This window comes from Melitaea cinxia, chromosome 7, assembly GCF_905220565.1.
Source record: "Melitaea cinxia chromosome 7, ilMelCinx1.1, whole genome shotgun sequence".
NCBI lineage: Eukaryota > Metazoa > Arthropoda > Insecta > Lepidoptera > Nymphalidae > Melitaea > Melitaea cinxia.
Genome location: NC_059400.1, coordinates 12512875 through 12535362, shown reverse-complemented (window position 1 = coordinate 12535362; position 22488 = coordinate 12512875). Strand labels below are relative to the sequence as shown.

The window sequence follows — 22488 nt, the reverse complement described above, 5'->3', positions numbered from 1 at the left end:
GTTGAATATATATGTATAGAATCGAACATATGAAATGGCCCATTGCGTACATTTAAAATAATGGATATTTTTATTATTTAAATTCACCTGTTTTAAAATATTCGTTTATAATATAATAATAATATTAGGCTTAAAATTATCATTTTTTTTTTAATCTGTATATAAAGATTCTATTTAGTTGTATAAAAATATAATATTGTAGAGGTAAGTGGTAAGAGAAGTTCGGCTTTTAACCATATTGGAAAACCCAACATTTGTCAATGCTAAAAATAATCGTTTTTAGAAATTACTTTATTGGTTCTTACTTTCGCCGAAAACTATTGGACTTGATACTTATGTTGCTGTGTATAAAAGTATGTCAGTATTTTAGAATAAAATTGAGAAACAAGCCAACTAGCACAGACCAAGTTATCTAAGACTCGAATATTCCCATACTGAAACCATTTCCATGTGAAATAATAATGCAGTCACATTTAAACTTATCAATAAACTAACCAAAAAATTAATAGATTACATATATATATTAATTTATAAAGAACTAAGTATGACTACAAATATAAACTCAATATCGTCCTAAACAAAATGCTTACATATGTTATATACACTAAATATTGTATGGAGACCAACTGATGGAGGCAGCAGGAGGCATATTTCTCGTTTAAATAATAGGAAAAAAATCATGATAATATTTTTTTTTTATTAAACTTAACATTTAATTTAAATGATTAATTTTAAAAATATAAGTAACGGAAGGTCGTTTTGATTTAAGGCGTATATTTACGTCGAAAATCTCTACTCAATATTGCTTACGTATTGTTGTTGTTACTAAAAGTAAAAAGATCTAGGTATATACTCTAGTTCTAAATGATTTATTTTATTGCCATTGGAACACTTGGAGTTTCTAGTTGAAATATAAAATATGCACGGTCTGTAATCTATAAAGAAATATCACAATATCGGCAGTTTGTTTTGGTCTCGAAAAGACGAAATCAGCGACTTACGTCGAATTTATATTTCAAAACATTCCAGAATAGCGAAGTGATTGCGGGCGAGTATTTTTTCTGTTTAGATGATCGATTTGATCGTAACAGAAACGTACGAGTATAAGACGCATACCATTAATATGAACCTGCATACAACATTATATGTGAAAAAATGTGTAAACAATCTTGACAATTAGTTTATCTACTTCAATGTTTACTTTTATGAGGTACATATTTTGGCACAGAGAGATTACTTAAATCTAAAATGAATTTTAATCTAGACATTTAAAATTACTTTAAATTACATAAAACATTTTCGATGTTTTAAAACTTGGTGACTGGTCTTAATCATATTAATCACAGCTTTTTTTGCATTCTCTTACCTACCTATCGTCAACACTACAATTTTCTACTTTCCTTTCAATGGAATGAGTTTTCAATCTTATTCAAACTTGTTGGCAAAATTAAATAATCCTAAATTAACTCTTTCTTGATCATTACTTATCCATCTTGTACACGCCTAATAAATATAATTTATACAATAAAAAAAAAAAAAAAAACGAAATTACAACCAAATCGTACCCTATTCAGACTCTTAGTCAGTTCGAATAATCGTAAAAATACTTAAAATTTTAAATATAAGTAATTTAGCCTTCCTACACGCGAAGAATGTAGTGTGACGCATGATAAAGTTATCCTCTTCAGCAGAAATCGTTACTATTCATTCCATTCTTTAAACTTTATAGAATAAATATAGAAAATCATTTATTAAACTATAGGCACCGCTCCGAAAAAAAAAAGTAATATGGTAAAATTCTATTTAGACCTGCTTAAATATATCCACAATAAAGTTGTAAAGATTCAAAATATTTTAAAAATATTCCGATTTGCTGTTATAAAACGACTCGGTCATTAACTATAAGAGGTATGAGAAGATCGAAAACCGGACGGCGCAGACGATCAGCGGGCGTTGTGAACGTGAGTCGTGAGGTGCTTGGACAAGTAGTCGGCCCGGGCGAAACACTTACCGCAGGCTTCGCAGTGGTAGGGCCGCTCGCCGGTGTGGATGCGGAGGTGGCGTGTGAGGTCACTCTTACCACCGAATGCTCTGCCGCAGAACAGACACACAAATGGACGTTCCCCGGTATGTTTCCTAACGTGCAGCTTCAAATTCTCTTTAGATCTCACGCATTTACCACAGAATGGGCACGCGAATCTTCTTTCTCTGTCTCTTTGTCTGTCATCGTTTTGTAGAAATCCCAAAATTCCGGAATGTGTAGTAGAACTTTCAATTTTACTGTCGCCACGTGACTCGCTCTCAGAACTATCCGCCATAGAACTCACGCTTGCAAATGATACGGGGACGCGTCTCCTTTCATTTGGAGCGTCATCTCGTTTAGTTTCGCTTTCAGCACTTGAATTTTTGCAATCGTTTGAATCATCGACGGTAACGATAGAATCAGTGGCACCATTCGAATCTACGGTACTATCTTGTTCGCCATCAACGACCACGTCTATTGGTGGGGTCCTGATAACGTCATTTCGGTTCTTTTTCTTCATAGACAAATCCATTTCCCCACATTGACCAATTAATACTTCATTAGTGCTTGTTACTTGGTCTATACCCTCCGGTGGATCAGTATTTTTTGTATGTAGTCTCTCTAAAGTATGATTGAGACGATGTTTCTTAAAAGATTTTAGATACCGAAATTGCATGCCACATACGTCACACGTAAATAATTTATCAGCTGGTAATCTTGCTCGGTGGTTTTGTTCTCTGTGTTTCACGTAAGCGGATCTATAGCGGTAGCTCTGTCCGCATTGTTCACAGACAAAGGGCTTATCATCGGTAGACGACTGCGACGCGTGTTGAAGGGCAGCATGGCGTTCTAAAAGCCAGGTCGAAGGGAATGAGGCAAGACAGACGCCACACCGTCGCCTTTCAGAGTGAAGTAAATGACGACTTTGGTACGCCATACAATCATCGCTAAGATATCTGCGGAGACGGCAAGCTTGAAGCGCGAGAAGAGGCGACCAGAGCGGAAGCGCTGTTGGACTGCTGGGAGGTATTGGACTTGCAATATTCGGAGACACGCATGTCATGTCCAAGCACATCTGAAAGGAAATTACATTTATTATATGATGCCTTTATGATCGTTTTAATAAATGTCAAATGTTGTACGTACCTGTCAATCTGGAAATGAGAAAAAATTTAAATAAAAGAGTAGTTCTGTAATGATTGTAGAGCTTTTATTTGTCAAAATTGTATTTTTACAGCTATGATATGCTTATATTTGTTTCAAAAGTTACAATGATCAACAGCGATGGATTTGTGTACTGTTGCATTTTCAATTGACGAAATACCAATTCGATCCTCGACCATCATGATATACTGTAACTATATTTCAACAAAATCGTACTGCTCTCTGTTACAACATTATGACCTAATATTAATGTTAAGGCAAAACAGATTTTACTAATCTAAAATGTCAACAATGAAAGTTAAATAAAACAGCTTAAGGTAAAAATAATCATTGATGCTTCTATGGAGTAACAATGATTTAAGCTATATAATAATATAAATAAGTGGACCTACGTTATTTGAACTTGTGCTGATTACAAAATTTACAGCATAATATACAGAATTCGAACGTAAGTCTACAACTGGGCACTGGCGTGTTAAATGTAGAAACTTCAAACGAGCCGCGACCCAGCGGCGACTGACGTAACTCAAACAAATTTCATATGTATATCATGCTTATTCACGAAACTTAGTCTAAATAAATTATATTAAAAATCATAATTAAAACAAATTGTACCAATATATAATAATCAATACACCTACAGGAACTTAGAAAAATTGCAATATAAGTAATATATTTATGTATGCCACTTAAAAACAGTAACACAATCACAAGTGACCGATGAACGTTCGTCGCAGACAGGCTTCAACCTAGCGGTCGGTGAAACTTAACAGTATTACCTAAGACTATACAAATAAAACTATTGTCCTAGTATTGGTCAATAAAATAATTTTGCACTGGGTAAAGTTCAACATCACAAGATTGGAATGCGCTAACTACGGAGATGTTATCTCGCGTATGCGAATGTCAGGCGTGGCGACTTTGTCCACGCGCATACGTGTAGGGATGTGTACATTGCGACACATCGAACTATTAGGCTCACGTTGTCGCTTCTGTTAAAAAATGTCGCCTGTTGCAAGTCACATATCATAACGCAACTTACAATTTTCACCATAAAATTACACATATTTCTCTATAATTCATTCCCTACATAAACTATGTATATTCCGTGATTTGCAGCCTTTATATAAGTCTTATATAGGCAAGAGGCACTCTAAATATAAAACTGTGGTCACAATTTATGTTATAAAAATGAATCTAAGTTGTATCTATTCAAACGTTTTAAACAACTCGTGCTAATCTCGACTTACATGCTTGATAGGTACTCAGAGAAAATATATCTACATAAATTTCACATAAATATCATATATAACTATTTATTTTATTTTGTGCTAACGGCGTGTGAACTTCGCAGGGACGTGGCAACAACTGGCGAATGTTAAAATTTGAATAACTGCACTTAGGGGCCATATAATATATACTATTGTATGTAACAATCATCTTCTTCAACAACCTCACCCTGCCTATATACATGTCAATACATAGAAATATGTATAATTATAATAATAATAATATCATTTCATTAATAAATAGTGCCTCTGAAAGTTAGGAAACAAAAATATTATTTAAATTGCATTCAGTTCTATTATAAAAACTATTTCGATAAAAAATCGTACTTTGTTTAATTGCATCTTTACTAACCATTTAATTATTGCTATTAATTTATTATGTATATTGTAAATATTCAATCTTTCTTAAAACAAGAAGAGGAACATTAATCAAGGTTACAATATTGCTATAAGTTTGGTAACGTTTGACTCCGAAAAATAAGACGAGTGCAGCTTTTCAAATAGCAACATTATGTGTTTCTAATTTTTTTTTTTTTCATTTTACTCCTTTTCACCATTCTAAACTCCGGAAAGTAGCGCATCTACCAATCTATATTCTAAATATGCATTTACACGTGCCTTTTAACAGCAGATCAAAATAAATTTTCAGAGCGAATAAATTCATGGTAAACTCTATAGAAATGTACGCAGATATATAAAAATCACCTCTATTTCAATTATATAATTATAACATATTTACGAATGGGTGTGAAATTTTACAAATTTTGAATTTAGAAATATTCCAAAAACTATTATCGAAAAATCTAATTACACGTAAATTTCAACATCCATTCTTCTATCTGGAATGTTTGATAGTGTTAGTACTTAAATGACCAGTTAGACTATGTTAAACGATATTTATGAAATTAAGTGCGTACAAATACTGCATAGTCAACGCCTAACTTATTTTGTGGCTTTGAAAGAGCCTCCTACAAACTACAAATGACAAAATTTTCAGTACGCCACAACATTTTGAAATCAAAGTAATCCTTGATATGCTACGGTACTCATCGCTATAACTTTAAAACATTGCTACATACATTTATCTTAACTTATATAAAAAATTATTCATTCGCAATATCATGGGGAAATAAGGAAGGGAATGTAGGATTATGTAACCAAACAATATTTTCAAAGAAATCATCTCAAATTGTTGCTTTAAGTCGCAAATCAAACAAAAAAAACGAATTAAGAACAAATTTATAAAACAGAAAGTATCAGACTACCAGACTATAGATGATATGATTTTGTATTTAATTTTATTTAAATAAATTTAAAAACAATCATGAAAAAAAATTGTTTATTGTATCAAATTTAGATTTTAATGATTAATATTATTTCAAAATGTAAATTTATTTTCTTTTATTTAAGACACGTAAAAGTAGACTAATTTGTTTAAAAAAAGATCTGCCCAGCAGTGAGTTACATGCTGAATCATTAAATCAATTGTATAAACATGTCTGACTTTTGACCAAAAACATTATGTGTCTAAAATAAAACTTGCTGGAACTTTGACAATTTTAAGTTAAATGCCATTTTTGGCAACATGAATTCTGTCAGAAGACTAATATTATAAATGTGAATGTAAGTTTGTTTGTTACGCTAAAACGCGCGACTACACGAAAACTACTGAACCGATCGTCATGAAATTTTGTACACATATTCTTGGAGGTATTAGAAGTAACATAGGATACCTCTTATACAAAAAAAAAAAAAATCAATTCGAGCGAAGCCGCGGGTTAAAACTAGTTATTACATAAATTAAAAACTTGCCTTAAAATAAACTGTAATTATTTCAATTAAATTAGCTACAAAAAAAGAATACCTAGGTATGTAATTTGTTGCGACCACAGAAAATATGCTTTAAATTTTTTTTATCGTCTGTATTGCTTATGATGAAATAATCTTTGCATTCTGAGATCATAAATGTTAATCCCAGTTGTAATTCCTTACATATATATCACAGACCATTTCTTAAATTACCATAATACTTTAAATGGTTTATCCAAATATTATATGACAAAAAGAGAAATACTTCTCTATAATTTAAAAGGAATTTAAATCAATATATTCTTTTCCTATAATTTATTTTAAATACATGTCCATACAATTTATGCTCCAATTGTTAAAAATGATATGCACGATTTCGAAATGATAAGGTACAATCCTATTCTAATAATTAAAAAATTTAATTTATTTTCTATTTTCATCTACCCTCACATTCTCAAATCACATAAAGCCTTGAGTACCGTACACATATCGAAGTTAAACTAAATATAAATAAACATAATAATCAGTCGTCCAAACGTAATCTAAGCTTATTAGCGCGGCATAACATATAATTTTATTAATTAGTGAAATTCCTTATAATTTAACAATTTTTAGGCAAAAATAATTTCTATTCCAACCGTCTATAAAGCACATATCATGACCCAAAGCCATTACGAATTGCCGCGCTCAATAGAGCCACCATTCAATCAAGAACAAATCAAAGCTTTAGTAATATCTTTTTGGTTGTGACGTCGATGACAGTTCGTGTTTTAGCTATACATATTTATGACAAAAAATTTCATTTATAATGAACACTGTCGTCCTAAACATGTACCAATTCAAAATAACGTGTTATCTATGTGAAATGAACATTTATAATCCATAAAATATCCCTGTATTTGACTCTGTTTAATTTCTTGAACACAGCAATTGTGAGATGACTTTCAAATGCTTTTTACCATTTTTATTTTATAAAATGTTGTATATATGTATAATATAACATGGAATACATATAGCATTTGAAACTTCGTATAAAAATAATAATGAGACAGTTAATCTGTATGAAAATAGATAAAAAATTTCTACGTGTGGTTACCATGCCTCTGAGTTCCGATATCCTGACAACGGTAAAACTATTTAGCTTTTAAGTGTAGATGTCAAGATCATTGTTTTACGGCATGTATGAAACGGATCGGGACCTAGAGGTATAGTGTTCTGTTCGAACTGAAACGGCGCTTAAAGCTTTGATTCCCATGATCACACATCCACAACCCTCCCCATTTAATGACCTACTGAAGCATTACACTCTAATAAATTTCCTAAAAATCCGATATTACGTATCAAACTATATGTATTTACATTTATATGTCGTAATATTGCTTTTGAATTACCTCGGGGAGCGTGCGTCATTTACTTCGAAAGACAGATAAAATCACTAAAAACCTCAAATTTCTAATTTATACATATGAACTATCCTGAGTGCGTTTTCCATAAACTCTAATAATGTTATAGCACTCATCGTTAATTTTCAATATGGTTAACAAAACATCTGAGACAAACGCTATAATAAATTTGAAACAAATCTCCAAAGATTACTTCAGCTCTAAATTATTATTTTATATTAAGTGAACTTAGAGTCCAAAAATTTTATAAATCACTAAATAATTAGTAATAGACTTATAATCATCTAAAATAAAAAGCAAAGCAAACGAGATCTAGATCATCTTATTTTAATTTTGACAAAAGTTTTACTTTCTATTCATCTTTGGCTATGCCAATTAAGGGATTTTCGCTAATAAAATTACTTATTTAGTATGATAAGTAAAGCACCTAAAATGTTAAAATTTCATAAAAGCAAAAATTAAGAAATTATTTAATAACACGCTCTTTATCGAACGAAATCAAGAACGTAATACACTAACAAATTTTGTGAGTCAATTATCTATAAGTGAATATCAAATATTTATTCATATCATTCAGATCACAGTTACGGCGTTTAAATCACATTCTTAACTAATAACATATTGTCCTCCGTTTGTTCATTCAACTCGCACCATTGACTACTTCCAATAAAAACTTACATTATTGGCTAATATATTCAGAAATTTGTGCACTATAGCCATCCCATACTCATTGATGTGGACTCTCCTCCTCGGTGTCGACGGGACTGGGTGATAGAAATTTTCTAGCATATTTTGGATAATGGGTCTTTTCGTGCGCTTTCAATATCGTCGAACGCGAAAACGTTTTCCCGCACAGAACACACCGAAATGGTCGCTCACCTAAAAATCAAGACACAAAAATTAAAACTTCACCTCTCCAATAAATATTAGCAAATATTAACTGCAGTTTCCAAATGAATTTACCTGTATGCACTCTGCAATGGTCCTTCATATGATGCCTCAATTTAAACGCCTTTCCACAAAATTCACATTTAAAAGGTCGGTCTCCCGTGTGCACCGGTAAATGTGCTATTAACGATGACACATCAGGAAAACTCTTGCCGCAAAATTTACACAACACCACATTCCCAGGCTCTACAGGACCGATGTCCAATTCGAGAGGCGATTCTTCTGTCGGCATGCTCATATAAGTCGGTTCGCTAAACTGCCCAATCATCGGTAGTCCCATAGGCCTCCCCATTAAAGCATCGCGATACTTCAGAGTGTCTAGTGTGTGTGTCGTCAGTATATGCCTGGTCAGTTTGCTCTGGTGCGGGAACGCCGCTCCGCAATGTATGCAAGGATAGGGCCTCTCCCCTTCATCAATTCTCCCCCTACCGGACCCTTCGTACTCCTGCAACCACAAAAAGAACATCAACTTCTTTTTTTCTTGTTCGTTCTTAACAAGGACCAAAATGTGTGCAAAATCTCTACCACTACTTTCTAAATCGAGATGCAGTCTCTGTATATCTTTAGTTTCACTATCTAAGTAAGAAGTTGACGCTCATTTTTGCCCAAAAAATGTGCAGGAGTGACCCCGGGAGCCGGCTACGCGTAATGCCTTGTTGTATAGCAACGCGCGCGCGTACTGAATCTAAGATTCGTACATATATCGTATGCAATAATATGGCCATAATTTAAAACAAAACTGCTCAAAATATATGAAACAAAATGAATGTATGTAAAAAAAATGATGGCCAACAAAATGAAGGTCAACTTCTTGACAGCAAGGCATAGTACTCGTTGTTAAAATAGCGCAGCACATCAAATAAGCATGCAATTAAATATAAATCAACTTTCACAATAAATCAACCAACAACAATAGATGATGACAAACTTTCTTACTCATTTAATGCTGAATGTTGCATAAATCATGTGCTTATAAAGCAATGTAACTTTATTTTACAAGAATACAACATAACAATTTATCGTGATATTTTCTCAGGCAGATGCATTATAATTAATTTATTAATCTTTAAAATATTTTATCAAATGACATAAAGAAGTATTCAGTGTTGCTGGTGAAGTTTCATATTTTGCTATTCATTTCAAAATAAAATATCAAATCAACAATTTAATACTGAGATTTAGCAATCTAGATTTAGTAACATTTTATTTTAGGAACAAATGTAATTTATATTTAAAGTTAAAAATTAGATTAGGTATTTATTTTATGTCAGTCAGTATATGGACAACAAAAATCTTTTTTATGTAGAAATAGTCATCTTCCATTTATTAAATTTTTTATAAATTATTAGTTAAGTGATTCAAGATAAAAATATACATGTAAGTACATATACTTAATAAAAGAAACAAAAGTACATGCAATATTGTCCAAAATTACATGCATTAATTTATAGTTATATTAATAATAGTATTACATTGTACTCTTGTTTTTGAAAATAATAATGGGCAAAATTTGGCAGACTGTAATGTTATATTTCTTGATAAATTTTTAGACCAATTTTTTAAATACGCAACAATTATCCAAGTTATAGCAACATCGCTGATAAAACGATTGCAAAAATTGCTTAAACATTACACTTAAATAAATATAAAAAATAGTTTTATCAGCAAATTAATAAACAGTCAATAAATAACATAAAATTAAGCAGCTACTCTGAGTGTGTGAACTTCGAATAAATTTACAAATCTACCACAACCATATAGGATACATAAGAACACAAAAATATATATATATACTTACAGATTCATGCTGCATCCGATACTCTGACGCCTCTACATTTTTTTCTTCATTACTCCTATCCCAGTCGGCTTCTTTCTTCAAGGACTGAAATAACATAAAATCATTTTTGTAAAAGGCTTAATGACGCCAATCCCAAATGATGTTAAATGACCATTCATATATATAATAAAGCTATTTTAATTCATAACATCTTGATTTTTTTTTTTTTTTTTTTGTAAATGTTTATAGAATACATTATAGAAACAACGTAATTATATTTGATACTAGTATTTATACAATAAAAGTGCAGAGATACCTTAGTATGAAAATACTAATGATTAAAAGAACCTTCACTTTTATAAATTTTGTTTCATAATTAAAAACTGTGTACAGGCCAATTAGAATGATACAATTAACTGACTTAATACAATATTATAAGTTGACATCATTATAAGACAACCAAAGGTGTTTTATATATAGATCCCATCACTATTCTACTTTTTTTTTTGTTCTATGTTTTGGTTCTTTTTTTTTAAACTTTTGGACTTATTTTTCTGTTATGTTTATAATATTGTTCACATATCATCCATATACATGGGTGTACCTACACTGGGGTAAAAAAGGCAGAATAATATAAGGGTAGATAAGGCATTTACCCCACCTTGACTCAAAGCTAATAACAGAATTTTCATATTTATAATTTAAATTTTATATAAGCCAAAACATCTGCATGATATTATTGTAATAATTTAGATAGCGAAGGTAAACAGAAAACAGCATTTTAAATTTTACCACATACATAATTGAATTTATAAATTTATTTGCTTATACCCCACCCTTTACAAGTCTGAATATGCTCATATCCATATATTTTATTTTTATTCCATCAGTTCAAGATGATGTGTTGGCGTAACAGTCACAGCACTCATCTGTGGCTGTTTTGCTGGCGATTGCGGGTTCGATTATAGCCCCCGTACATGACAAACATTTCGACACCAAAAATTTATACTACGCCAACTTGAATTTTAGATAAGCTGGTTTTTTTATGTGAACCTGATAAAATGTGTTTTATACGTAATAAAAAATTGTGAAATTGCAATGAATAAATTAACTATTAAAGATACCAAATTACAAATAAGTTTCTTAATTAATACAAAAGGTATCATGTTTTTCCCATTTATAAGCCTCTATTGTAACATTAAATTTTATGAGTTGGCTTGGAATAAATTGCTGTTGTTGATAATTGGCCATATAGATGTTTACCATGGTCTGGATGTTTGTGCAGTACTTGTGGGTCTCCCCACCGTGCCTTGGAGAGTATGTTAAGCCACAGGTCCTGGTTATTATCATGTACACCTGATAGTGATCATTGGAGCAGTTTGGTGGATTAAGCTCTGATCCGTCTCCTACATGAGGAAAGAAGCCTATGCCTAGCAGTAGTATATTACAGGCTGAAGCGAGCATGCAAGCGCAAAAAGCACTATCAACCAATATTAACTTTCAAACAAAGTCAATACTTTTATTTAAGACAGAATATTAGTAGATAGTGTATATTATTAATTTGCATTAAATACTTTGTATAAAAATTATCAATTACCAGTGGAACTTGTTGCACAGGAGGCAAACCAGATGGACCCGCTATAGGCTCATTTCTTGGACTGGACAGTGAAGTATGAGAGGGATGTGGCAAACCAGGATGTGGTAATGTGTTCAGTACACTTAGCCTTTGATCTACAGGTGAGTACCGGGGCCCCAGTACGCCATGACTGTTTATAGTCATGTTTATACCTGAAATTTTAAAAATGTTAAATAAATATTAGACCCATATGAATGTAATAAATAAATAATTTAATAATACTAAAATGTTAGACGATAAAACATTGAAAATACATCAGTATTAATTTTATTCAAAGTAAAAATACAAACATTTTAAAATGAATCATTGACTTCTCTTTGCACGTTACTTGTTTAGTAATTGAATTTGAACATTTAGTAAGAAACATTTTGTTAAATACAATAAAACACATTGAACGTTAAGTTATTAACGCACAATAAACAAATGAATCAAAATAATTATTGATTGATTGATTGGTTTAATGGCTTATTATTTCAAAAACTGTGACAAACAAATGACATTTGAAGAATTGACAATAACAACCATCACGCAGTAGGGATGTGTTAGTATTCATTCTTTGATAAACATATTCGTTTCGCGATTATTACTCGAATAGAAATTTGAATTAATAGATGCATGGCAGTGCTGTGAAGAAGATTCAAATACAAAACATTTTTATAGTCATCATGATAATTCTTAATTGTAATTTGTAGATCTTTTAAAATTATGATTACAAAATATTTCTATTTTTTTTTCAGTTAAAATCAGAATAGTAATGATACTTGACGCTTTTTAATACCAACAAAAATTTTAACATTTACAAAACAAAAGTAACGTAATAAATTAATTGTTATTTTTAAAATATTCGATTATCTTATTTCAAAAATAATTTTTGACGTTCAGTGAGTTTCCATAATATACGTATTACCTTACTTTACCTTTACTGGTAGTTTTATCAAATGTTACTGTGATTATAAGATTTTAAATTAACATGGCTATTTTCGTTACTAAAATTATTAAAAACAGAATTTTTACCATGCCTTTTTTTGTGGAGCGCGATATTTCGACGCTATCTACGAATGTTTTGTTCACAAGACTGAAGTTTGCGGGTAGATGTAGACGGTATTAGAGTCCATATCGGACTACCTCCTTTCTCGATAATAATAGTGGTGTTTACGCAGCAAACGTACTTGTCTTGTAGGCTTATTTAAATTCTATCGAGATCTGATGACTACTTTTTGAGTAAGCTTTGATAACGCGTATTTCGTTGGCCATTTTTTAGTCATTAAAGTCGTTTTTTTTTTTTTTCGTTTGCGAGCAAACACAATTATAGATTGAAAATGTCACAGTACCAAACCTAGTTTATAATTTGTCTATTGTAAATCATTAAATTATTTGTCTATGTAGTCACCTTAACTCACAAATAATGACATTACCATTAGAAATCTTAATTACAATCAAGATAAAAACAATGGTTGTTTAAAAGCAATATCTGAGCTGATTAGATGATATATATATTTAATAATGATGAGATACAATAGTAACATACCCACGTTGTCATTCGCACCATTCGACCTAATGGAAACTGAGTCATCTTCTGGCGATGAAGGACGTACTGGCTCGTCAGGTGGCTCATCTTTAGGTATAGGTGGATGTGTTAATGTCGGTGTCTCAATCGAAGTTTCAGGCCTAAACCGTCGCACAGATAGTAAAGGAGATATTCTAGGTGGAGACGCTTCAGCGGCTTCTCTCTGATCGCGAGCGTCTCGTAGATCTCTCGGGTCTCTTATTTCGCGTAGGTCTCTTGGTTCCCTATTGTCTTTAACATCACGTAATTCTCTATGATCTCTGGAGTCTCTGTGATCCCTCGGATCCCGTGAATCTCGGGTTTCCCTAATTATATCACGTGATTCTCTCTCACGATCTCTGTCTCTTTCCCTAAGCCCACTTAAATCTCTAGATTCGCGAGAATCTCTGCGACTTTCTCGTAAATCTTTGCAGTCCCTTTCACGGATCTCACGGGCTTCTTTAACTTCCCTCCGTTCTTCTTTTTCCCGTCCGTCTCGCTCTTCTAACCTTTCATGCGATTCCGTAGACTCCCTAACATCTTGGGGTTGGCACTCCTCCATCGGTTCTGGAACGTTTCTAGTATCGATGCCAGCTGCGCTAAGCGTAGTCATTTCAGCTAATCCTTTGACCTTAAATATAATTATAGGTATAATTTTATATTATTATCTACTTGGGTTACTGTAAAGACAAGTAAACAAAAAAAAGTATTGCACATTCATTTATTATTTTATATTTATTAGGCATAAAAAAAGATAATTATCTCAGTTAGAGCATTACCAGATTTTTCATTTACCTGAAGGCTCTCAGCAGTTTTAAGGAGAGCAGGCAGTTGGCAATATTGGACGTTAACCTCGCCCTTGTACATGAAGTCGACGAGCGTTCGGAGCTCCTCCAAGCCCACGTCTTTGAGGATCACAATTGGATGCCGTGAAGGATGGTCCACGAAGAGCGAACGAAAGTAAGATGAGCACGCTGACAGTACTACCTGGAACATAAAAAATACAACTTTTATAAAATGTATTGACAGCAGAGTATTAATAAAGATCAATATAACGATACTTCTAGTCGGTACATCTAATATTCTTTAATTTTTTTGCTTTTTACATTAAACTGTCAAATCAATGTGGCATTAGTCAATATCTGATAGGTTTTTCCACTTCAAACGGTTCCCGCGATATATAATCACGGCATGAATCATAGATCTGTCATAATTTGACCCTTTATGGTTATGTAAAAAATAGGGATTCTTCGCTGATTTTATTGAGTATTACAAAAGCTGAGAGAATAAGTTAAAATAAAGCTTACCGTTTCTTTTACATTAAAGTTTTGCTAATGTGTAGGCAATTACGTTATAATGAAAATCAATATTTGTTACGTCAATTAAATCTATTAACATAAATTATGATATTTTTGTTTCCTTAAAATCAACGGTTTTTCAATAATTTTAGATTATTGCCTTAAGTACGTATATACATAAGGTTATTTTTTTTATTATCTAAATTTGAAATAATTGCTTAGTTTGAAATAAAAAATTATATAAAAATATCACTAACAATAATTTCATTACTAATAAGGCTTTTTAAAATTTAAATGCATGTATCATTTGAAAAAAAAATTGTACTCAGCTCTTACGAATCAAAACGTGTGGGAAATACCCTGTCTTTCCCGCACAATACCAGATAATTATATAATAATTGTGTTTGCTCGCAAACGAAAAAAAAAAACCGACTTCAATTACATTGACGAGTAATACAACGTAGATCGACGAAAAAATAATCAAGTAACGACGCGTTATCAAAGACTACTCAAAAAGTAGTTATCAGATCTCAATAAAATTTATATGTGACCACATGACAAACATCAGCTTTCGATTAAATTAAAAATTATTAAAATCGGTACACTCAGTCAAAAGTTATTGCGGATTTTCAAGAAGTTCCCTCGATTTCTCTGGGATTCCATCATCAGATCCTGGTTTCCTTATCACGGTACTAAACTAAGGATATCTTCTTTCCAACAAAAAAAGAATTATCAAAATCGGTACACCCATCAAAAAGTTATTGCGGATTTTCAAGAATTTTCATCAATTTCTCTGGGATCCCATAATCAGATCCTGGTTTCCTTATCATGGTACTAAACTTGGGATATCTTCTTTCCAACAGAAAAAGAATTATCAAAATCGGTACATCCAGTAGAAAGTTATGCGGTATAATACAACGTAGGTCGATGAAAAAATCGTCAAGTAAAAACGCATTATTAGATATAGCTCGAAAAGTAGTTGTTAGATCTCAAATAAATTTAAATGGGACCAATTTGCACACACCACCTTTCGATTAAAAGAAAATTTGTCGAAATCGCTCCACCCAGTCAAAAGTTCTGATGTAACATACATTTAAAAAAAATACAGTCGAATTGAGAACCTCCTCCTTTTTTGGAAGTCGGTTAAAAATTGTTACTACAGTTTAGATTATTACGGACAGTATAATTCCATATGAGAGATTTATTTTATATATTTGTCTCCTTGAAATTAAAATAAAAAAAGTATCTTTTTAAATGTAAAAAGATGCGGGCAACAGTTTCTAGTAAATCTTCACTATTTCCTTAACACTTATTGATTTTACGTTCATAGACCATCTTTGGATTAGCAGTCTTTTATATTGATGGTATAATACGATAATTTAAAAATTGATTGTTTTATGACTTTATAATTTAGAAGTTTGTTTTCATTACTATTTTATACCTTGTGAGCCCGGATGGAGGCACCTTCGGAACAGGCGAGCGTGACGTCCACCAAGCTCTCGTCGTGTAGCAGTTGGCTGAAAACGCCGAGCAGGTTGCTCTGATGATTGTTCCACCTCAGGCAATAGTGCTCACTTCCCATGTCGGAGTTAGCTCCCGCCGCTGTCAAGAAAACATGTTATTTAATATTGTAATTTAAAAATTAAATTAAAATGCTCATATAACATGTAAATAAAACTATAAAGCGTGGTTTGCTTGTTGTTGGTGGTGGGTGAGGATTGGGGAAAACCGTGGTCCAACAGTGGACTGCGATAAGCTGAAGTGATCATGATAAGTGGTTTTCTTGTCGACGTGCTGATTTTCTATCTATACTTGACAAAGTTTAAAAGTTTCCCATTTAGCACAAAAGGCTTATATTTATTGTATGTCCTTTATAGAACTATGCATTTGATCATGTCATGATCTTCAGCAAAGTGTTGTGCATGAGCACACAAAGGTTTCTGAGTTGGTACGACCAAAAAAAAATATAAAAAAGCGCAGCAACAAAACAGCAGAAAAATACTCATAACGTTAAAATGACGATTAGCGCGTGTTGTTTATACTACAATAAAGACAGCTATTTATCTTTTTAACCCCCGACGCAAAAAGAGGGGGCTCCGTAGCTCGCGAACGGATGTAGCGATTTCAATTTAGTTTCTTTTGTATGAAAGTTGAGTTACGGGCGAGTGTTTTTAGATATGTTTGATGAAAATCGGTTGAGTTGTTTAAAAGTTGTGGGCGTGAAAGTGGGGAAGAATAACCGGATGTCTGCAAATATAATCTAGTGGGGTTTCAAATGAAAGCGCATCACGTGCACATTACAAAATAATGTGTTCAATGAAAATCGGTTGAGCCCTGAAAAAACTCTGGGGTAAAAGTGGGGAAAATACCTAATATCTGCAAATATATGTAGTGGGGAGGAACAAAATCTAAATTATAATAAGTGTAGGGGAGAGAGGGGCTTGTTGTAACATTTTTCATGAAAACTAATATATCTTGAAATCTATTGATTATATTGCTACTAAATAAAGATGGATGGATGCTGCAACTATTCCTCTACCCAATAAAGTAAAAATAATACCATAACTATTAGTCATTATTTTACAATCAATTATTTTCTTGAAGAAGTGCGGTGTTACAACTTACCTCGTGCTTGGGGCAAGTTGTAACATCTACCGGGGCAAGTAGTAACGACAAAAAAAAAAACGACACTAATACCTGTAATCATTTATTCTTTGTTTATTTTTAACAAAATTGACACCTTTTTAAAGTAGGTATTATGTAATTCTTATCAAAAATCAACTCAAATAGACTTTTAAGTAACCAACGCCTAAAAATTAAATAATTAACTGTTTTATGTACTTAAACACTACTTATAATCATCATTGCACTTTTATATCACAGTAAGTAATTAAATTATTTATATGTAAGGTATGCTTCGTAATTATCTCTTTTTAATATCTATCTAACAAAGTATTGTACTTATATAAGAATCAACATTTGGTAGGTTTCATTATAATTAAATTCAGTCTTCATCTGAGCAACAATTAATACAAATAAAAGAAATAGTGTCTCTCGTAACACATCCTACATGTGCCCAAATCTTACAAATGATACACTCTACCCAATTTTCTTTATTTGAATCTGTGTAAGCTTCACCACATACCAGACAATATGTATCTATAAAGAGATACGTGACATAATCCGAAAGTCTGACTAGCTTTCCGAATACTGCATTTTTTTTCTAAAACTTTAGCTGCCGCTAACTCGTACACTTCTTGGCTTTGTGTTGCCCGCTCTGACTTTCTTTTATACACCCTCATTCTGGAAGAACATAACTTGGGGCATATTGTAACACGTTACATCAAGCCTGGAATTTTGTTACAACTAGCCCCGGGTTTTTGTTACAACTAACCCCATGGTATGATTTTTAACATTTATCAACATAACTATTTAAACAATTTAGCTACCTTAAAAACTGTTACACATTATCAAAGATAGATAAATTTGTATGTAAATAAGATATAGAAAGTCTGAAATTAGTCGATATTAATAATGCAAACCAAAATTTTACGACAGTACAATTTTATATTACCTGGCAAAAATGATGCGCGTGCACAATTTCGCTCATTGCGCCGGCTGGCGGGACACTGGCTATGGCAACATGATGCAGCGCGGTTTATAGGTTAAATCGAGTCAAAGAAATGCGTTAATTAAGTTTAAGATCCTAGTGAAAAGAGCCTGTCACTACTTACCCGTGTTACAACAAGCCCCTCTCTCCCCTACCCATAAAAAGTATAAAATAAAAATTAAATTAAAAATTTAAAAAAAAACCGACACAATAACCTAAGTTGCCTTTAAAAAGTAAAAAATAATTAAATAAACTCAATCTTACAGTACTTAAGTATTTTTTTAGAATTATTAATACTCGTACATGCTTTTTTTTTTAATTTTTGACTTAATTTTTTCCTATTATTAATAAGAGCTGTCAGTTTGATTTAAAAATATTCTTTTCGTTTTAATAGGATTCGCAAATGATTGAATACCTTAAAAGATAACGCTACGTCTCATGGAAGTAGAGCACAATACTAATCGCGGAAAACGCCAATAGTAAGCTGGTTGAAGCCTTGCTCATGAATGCTCATCGAGTATCATACAAATAAACAAAATAATACTACAATTGTTGTTATATATGGGCCTATACAATTCATATATGTATGTTTAAATTGTTTGATATCCCTAACGTGAAATAGTTGTTGTCGATTTTCAAAAGTTGATTAGACCGGAAATTACGTACGAAGGAACGGATTTAGATTAGTCTAACGTATTTTTTTACATTAAAAATATTTGTGGGTGCGCGTTTACATGGTGGGTACATATAAACTCATGAGAATCTTTAAAATGTTTGCTTTAAGGCCTATATTATTTGTTTTTGGTATAGCTATCTGATGTATAATGGTATCCAATAGATTTATAACATAATTTTTAACAATTTAATTCCGCTTTATTTATCAGATATTTCTATTCGGAACATGTGAATTAGAAAGTTTTAATTTATCAGTTATCACAAAACATGTGATGTCAGTATCTGTCGTCTTGCTGATAAAGCCTATCAGTATCTTCTGTACGAGATAAAAATAAATCAGTAATCTGTGAAACAGGTCATTAATCTTACAATTATTTCTCTAAATTAGATCAATGAATTAGTATTAACCTAAAAGCAAATACTTACCAGAGTCTACGTCTACTAACCTAGCCTACTTTATTAAAGGTTAGAAGTTTCTCATAGACCTATACATGAATAGGAACTTATAAATCAACCATCCCCTGTGTATGAGACTTAGGTTTATAAGGATAGTACACATTATTCCTTATAGAGGTCATAAAATAACCGGATGATGTAACAAGAAATTAATGCGAGTTTTCTTAGATCATTAAGTATCATAAAAAATTCAAAATTTGAAATCAAAACATAATCTATAGTAACGTTCATTACGCTAACACTAATAAAACAAATGTTAAATTCTTATAATTCATCAAAAGCGTTCATTAAAATTCAAACACATAACAAATTTTAGATTAGATTGGGATGTAACTAAACCCGGCTGACAGATAAAACAATTTTGCCAATAAGCCTATTGTTTGCCGTTAGTTTTCTATACTACTTGAATATTAATGAAATTTATTTGAAAGTGATTCATCATTCATTAAAACAGATATCCTATTTTCCATATTTTAATTGGTTTCCGTTTCCTGATACATATATAAAAGTTACAAAAAATCCTTCACGTTGTCCCTACATCAATAACCCACTGGTCATAGTTTTTCATTCGAATCTAGGAAGTTGAAACCGATTGACATACAACACATTCAAATAAAAGTTGATATTTAGTGAAACCTCATGTCAATTGCTTAAGCTATAAGCATTCGATGTCATTTCAATAAATGTCTAACAGAAGCGTATATTTGATTCGGTCAGATACTCCAAAGTATTTATTTTAATATTCAATATCTTTAATGTATTTCACCGAGATTATTTTAGAGAATATAAAATCATAAAGTCATTCACATAATATGGCAAACATTTTCATTAATATTTTTCTTATTATACATTACAGAATAAAAAATAGTACCCATATATACTTTTAAAACATATATTCTTTGTTTAATTAAAAAAACCGTTGATATAAGTGTTACAAATCAAAAATAAATAAATACTAGTTACGATATTAATAGCTTAAGATTGTATAATCCTTCGTCAAACGCTTCTACGTTTCATATTCACAATCAAAGACGGGTATCATACAACAGGATTTCGTGCCATTAAGCTGCCTACGCTTTGTATAATCTATAAATCCTTTATAATAAGAATCTGTGTCTATTTTAATATTATAAAATACAGCTGATAGCTAATAATAATACAGCAAAATAGTATATATATAAAATAATAAATATAATAAAACAATATTTTTATTTTTTAATCTGGATGAAGAAGATTTAACGATTGACAATAAGTAACTCGAGTTAATGAATTCAATTTCCAATTAGATAGATATCAATGCCTTATTAACTACCATACTATGGTAATGTAAAATCGAACCGTATGTAAATTTACGAATTTATGTCAATCAAAAGACGACGAGTAAATTACGAACATAACATAATTTATTTGAATGGCTCTACAACCGAGTATTATTTTGTATATGCAATAAAATAAAACTATATCCGTGTTTTAATTGGTAAACAATAAAAGGTATCTATTAATTGGCCATAATTTAATTCAATTGAAAATCGAAGCTGTAATGAACACTGTTAAATTTATTCGAAAGATTTTAAACAATGACGTTTTTAAACACGTAACATTAATACACAACGAGTATCTAAACATAAAAGATTATCTATGAATATAACGAAATAAATAAAATTGAAATTTTAAATAGATTGCGACTATTTTATAGACTTTAATGGTTCATATTTGCCAATAGAGCAGTCAACAAATGTTAAGACAAAAAATGATATAGAGAATTTAAACTCATTCATTAAATGCATTAGACTTAGTTGGTGAAGTTTTAATAGCACTATATTATGTTTTTGGAAATTTTAACATTTGCCTACAATTCGCTAAAAAATCAAAGACACGACGTTTGAAATGATATGAAACGAGTAACATTTCTTATAAAAACTTGTAAAACAAAGAACAAAGTAACAATTACTTTAACGATATCTGAATAAATATACACATTTTTTTCGATTTTCTGATAAGTTTTAGCCAAATTTTATCTAAGTCCTTTTTTGCTAGAGCTTCAACGACGTTTTGTATACTTATTGTAAAGCACTAAATATTTTATTGTTTTAAAGATTAGAATGACCATTTGATTTGTTTCTCTACGTTTCTGTTTTGTGACCAACGAAGAGTAAGGAGAGCAAATATGGAAATAAAACAATCCCCTTTTTCCTTATATTACCAACATTTACATTATGTAAATTTTACTACACAATATTTATACAGTTGTAGAAAAATGTCACATAATGAATGTACATTCAAAATAAATTATTAATTATAAAACTTTAATTGTATAATACAGCACAAAAAGTAATACAATCAATATGTACTTATTTTTTAAATAGTATCGTGCGCTCGCATATCCCTGAGTAGAAATTTTTCGTGTCCCCTAGCAGGACCGGACCGGGCATACCCGATCTGGACCGGATAAGGTATGTAACGCAGAAGATTTGTCTGGACCTGATCAGGAGGAGGTGAGATTTCCTGATCGGGTCCCAGATCAATCATCTGCGTTACATACCTTGCCTGGTCCGGGTCGAGTATGCCCGGTCCGGTTCTTTTAAAAAACCACGAATGTATATTCTTGAAAAAAATTGTTTAATTAAATATAAGTGAATTGATATTATAAATATGTTACTTAACATAATTATTATTATATTTATTTCCGTTAATTTTTTCCAATGTATTGTTTATTTTTGTTGTTTCTTTAAATATCAATTATTTTTATTTATTTTTATATTATTAATTCATTATTATTGTTAATTAAATTTTATTTATTAACTACTATTAATTAACTACTTCCTAGTACTTAAGACTGCTCCACTGTGTAGAA

General features: G+C 31.4%; 1 protein-coding gene across 2 annotated transcripts; it reads right to left on the bottom strand.

Moving 5' to 3' along the window:
- Positions 1-688: 688 nt before the first annotated feature.
- Positions 689-16505, bottom strand: LOC123655380 (zinc finger protein 37-like). 2 transcript variants are annotated; one of them, XM_045591194.1, is made up of 7 exons: positions 16335-16505; positions 14391-14582; positions 13578-14226; positions 12011-12201; positions 10435-10518; positions 8652-9081; positions 7992-8567 (listed from the first exon to the last, which is right to left on the bottom strand). In XM_045591194.1, the coding sequence occupies exons 1-7, from the start codon at positions 16473-16475 to the stop codon at positions 8416-8418; spliced, it is 1839 nt and encodes a 612-aa protein (XP_045447150.1). In that variant the 5' UTR covers positions 16476-16505; the 3' UTR covers positions 7992-8415. The 2 variants fall into 2 exon arrangements, with proteins under 2 accessions (XP_045447149.1, XP_045447150.1); XM_045591193.1 differs by lacking the exons at positions 7992-8567; positions 8652-9081 and adding an exon at positions 689-3098.
- Positions 16506-22488: the final 5983 nt, after the last annotated feature.

Excerpts from the sequence above, each read along its gene's own strand:
- LOC123655380 (XM_045591193.1), bottom strand. The coding sequence starts at position 16,475 with ATGGGAAGTGAGCACTATTGCCTGAGGTGGAACAATCATCAGAGCAAC. Across the intron at positions 12,202-13,577 it reads TGGTGCGAATGACAACGTGG|GTATAAACATGACTATAAAC; the intron begins GTATGTTACTAT and ends TTAAAATTTCAG. Across the intron at positions 10,519-12,010 it reads CTGTGCAACAAGTTCCACTG|TCCTTGAAGAAAGAAGCCGA; the intron begins GTAATTGATAAT and ends ATGTTATTTCAG.